At 43.4% G+C, this 3675-nt stretch overlaps 1 protein-coding gene across 1 annotated transcript in view; it reads right to left on the reverse strand.

Moving 5' to 3' along the window:
- The window catches only part of LOC103474041 (protein NLRC3-like), a 69587-nt gene that overhangs the window by 48118 nt on the left and 17794 nt on the right, over positions 1 to 3675 (reverse strand). The window contains exons 5-6 of the mRNA XM_017307741.1: positions 3418 to 3464; positions 3238 to 3270 (exon numbers count right to left, since the gene is read on the reverse strand). Of these exons, the coding sequence (XP_017163230.1) occupies positions 3238 to 3270; positions 3418 to 3464 (80 nt within the window). The remainder of the gene's footprint in view (positions 1 to 3237; positions 3271 to 3417; positions 3465 to 3675) is intronic.

Consider the following 3675-nt stretch of genomic DNA (forward strand, 5'->3'; position numbering starts at 1 on the left):
GGGTTTTATATTTGTCCTGCAGAGCCACAGCAACAGCTAGCTCTGCTCTTTAGCAGCTCTACTGTTCTGTACTGTTGTACTGTTGCGGCTGTACTGTTCACCACAACTGTTGCTTCTCCTACACATTATACTGAAACATTATTCTAATCATGGTGTGGGGGACCTAAAAATTTTTTCTTATTTTTTTCTTAGTTGTATGGCAGATTTATTTCGTTCTTTGTTTCAATTGCCTTTTCATGTTGACATTGTTTAAATACAAGGRTTTCTTTTATGATTTTTTGGGAGCAGGGATGTCAAACTCCAGTCCTCAAGGGCCACTGACCTGCAGTTTTTAGATGTGCCCCAGGTACAAACACTGGTACGAAATGGCTTAATTACCTCCTCCTTCAGTAGATACGTTCTCCAGAGTCTTCATGACCTAATTATTCTATTCAGGTGTGGTGAAGCAGATGCACATCAAAATTGCAAGACAGTGGCCCTTGAGGACTGGACTTTGACACCTGTGTTTGGAGGGGGGGACCATTCAGGACTTTTCCAAGATTGGTGGGTTAAAATTTCTCTAGCTGGGAAAACCGCTCCACAGAGGACACCATCGCCATCGTGCTCCACACACTGCTGGAGTATGTAGAGCACAGACACATCTACGCTTGTCTCCTCTTTGTGGACTACAGTTCGGCATTTAACACCATTCGGCCCTGTTGATTTTGCCACAAACTCCACCAACTGGGACTTAACACCACCCTGTGCAACTGGATTGTGGACTTCCTTACCAAACKTACACAGAGAGTCAGAGTGGGCAAGAACATTTCTACTGTCTCCATTAGCAATGGCGCGCCCCAGGGGTTTGGGTTAAGCCCTCTGTTCTATTCTCTGTTCACCCATGTCTGCTCTGCCTCTTCTCCCTCCAATATGATCGTCAAGTTCGCAGACGACAAAACCATCCTTGGCCTCATCACCAACGGCAAAGAGAGGGACTACAAGACAAAGGTGCAGCATCTGGCCTCATGGTGTCAAAGCAACAACCTGGCTCTAAACAACAAAAAGACCAAGGAAATGATTGTGAACTTCAGGAAAAAACAACCCAAACATCACTGTTCCCAAACATCAACCTCTCCATTGGTCCAGAGGCGGTGGAGAAGGTCAGCACTTTTAAATCACTCACATCAGTGTTGTGGTCAAGACCACCAAACCCAAGACCAGAGTGTTTGAGACCGAGAGAAGACCTAGACTTTTAGGGTCCAAGACCAAGTCAAGACCAAGACCAGCGCCCCACGCTACATGACACGATAAAATGTGAAATATGATCAAAATTACTTCTCAAATTGATCTGAAAGATCCATATGCTCATAAAAACACCTAGATATTAAACACTTACTGAATTTTACCAATATTAAAAGCAACAAACTATTTGTTGTGCTTTGCTTCCATCTCTGTGCTACAATCCATGGTGGTCTCGTGCGATCCCTAAAAATATAACGCCCTGGTTGTTTGCCCATATTGCTCATGTCAGAAACCACCACTCTCTGCACCATTAAACATAGCAATTGAGGCAATGCCCTGACAGTAAATAACGCTCAAATATGAAACCTGAGCAAGGAGCAACAAGCAAGAAGCAGCCAAACAGAAGGTGCTCATCGTGACTGTTTTCACTCTCTCTCCTGGTACATCAGGGGTCGCCAAAGTGGGTTCTCGAGGGCCGACATCCTGCATGTTTTAGGTCTCTCCCTGGTTTAACACACCTGGATCAAATGATGGCTCATTAGAAGGCCTAAGAAGAACATTGACAAGCTGAAAAGGTTGTTAATGCCACCAGGGAGAGAACTAAAATGTACAGGATGCCAGCCCTTGAAGACCAACTTTGGTCACCCCTGCGCTACATGAAGCCAGGCAGTCTGACACCGTGGCATACATTACAGCTGCCACTTTGAAAGAAAATAATCAAAGAGCAATGAGCATGCTCTGCGTGCGCCTTTAGTTCTTGTGTTTTATTTGTTAATTAAAAAAATAGCAGTGTACATGATTAAATAAAATGAGAGCTACTGGAGTGTAAGCTGAGCACTACAAGAACAAAGAACAGTGTTCTGTCAGGTCAGCATACGCTGTCAGATTGTCATACGCTTAGCACAAACTCACGGCTATATCTGTCAGACACGTCATTACCATATGATTTTATTTAATCAGCAACATAGAATCATGACTTAGATCATCATAAACTTTGTTGTTAACAGTTGCATGGCATCCTGACTTAGCGGTTAAGTAAGTTAATGAGTTTTACACGGGTGTGTGTTGTAGTTGACTGCAGCTGCAGCCAGACCCTGCTTTAAATACACTTTGAAACCACGACAACGCATGTATATCTATACAGTTATCATTGAAAACAATTTAATGATTTATTTTTGTCATAACTTGTTGCATAGGGTGAACTGAAAACTCCTCTGACAGTCGGACTTCTTAATGCGCATGCAGGCATGGTACTCACTGCATGTATGCTATTCTGACATCGTATGGTAATCTGATACAACAACGGCTCTCAGTGACACTCAAGTCCTATCTAATAAGTAAAGAGACAAGCAGATGAATCAGACTGTTTCTGAATGTCACATCACTATATTGCAAACTTTTCTACATAGCGATGTCCCATATGTGCGACAAGTCAGTCAACATCTCCGCACAATAATTCAGCGCAGTGAGTGGCTTTTTTTCATCACAATGCTATACAGTTACGATTATTGAACTCAACTCAGTACAGAAACACTGAGGAACCATACCAGAAGCAGACACCAAATCCAGGAATCAGAGGTTCAGTGAATGTGGTGTTGAAGGTGTGGAGGTGGATCAGTGAATCAGAGGAGACTCTGTAGAAGGACAGAATGCCAGAAGGACAGTCCACATACACTGATATTCTGTTAGAGACGGAGGAGGAGGAGAGACGAGTTTCTATTTTGTTGTGATAAACAGAGTAACCAACATCATCAGAGCAGATCAGACTCCAGGAATGATCATTATATCCAAACACACAGTCTTCATTGTTTCCTTTCCTCCGGATTCTTCTGTAACTCACTGATATATAAACTAATCCACTCCACTCGACCTCCCAGTAACAACGACCAGTCAGACCAGTTAAACACAGCAGCTGATGCCGGAAATCAAATCTGTCTGGATGATCAGGATATGACTGAAGCTCTTCCTCATATGTCAGCTTCCTGTTGTCTTCAGACAGTTTGAGTTTTCTGCTCACTGTGTTTGTGTCGATGGTGAGTTGACAGGAATCTGATGGAGAGAACAAACACAATCCAGCTGCAGTTATTGATCATTTATTGATCTTTGATGATGATCCTGAATGAGTGATTTGACAGTTTGAAGATGGTTGAATATGAGTTGCTTTGTTGTCATGAATCAGATGAAAAACACACTTACACTTCCTCAGACCTGGTGTCAAGAATCGGCCTCCAGCAGGCTCCACCCTGAAAGGAGGAGAGGGGTCAGACCATCAGTCTCTTTCAGCAGCAAACATGGACATTGCATGTCTCTCAGACACACATTGTCCTCCACTGAGACAGGAACAGTCCAACATCTGGATTGCAAACTGCAGTGGATGTAGGAAGGACAGTTGGTGCTGCTGCAGCACAACTCATTTCTCCAAACACAGGAAAAGCTCCAACAGAGAGGAGAAAG

Source organism: Poecilia reticulata, linkage group LG12 (assembly GCF_000633615.1).
Source record: "Poecilia reticulata strain Guanapo linkage group LG12, Guppy_female_1.0+MT, whole genome shotgun sequence".
Classification (NCBI taxonomy): Eukaryota; Metazoa; Chordata; class Actinopteri; order Cyprinodontiformes; family Poeciliidae; genus Poecilia; species Poecilia reticulata.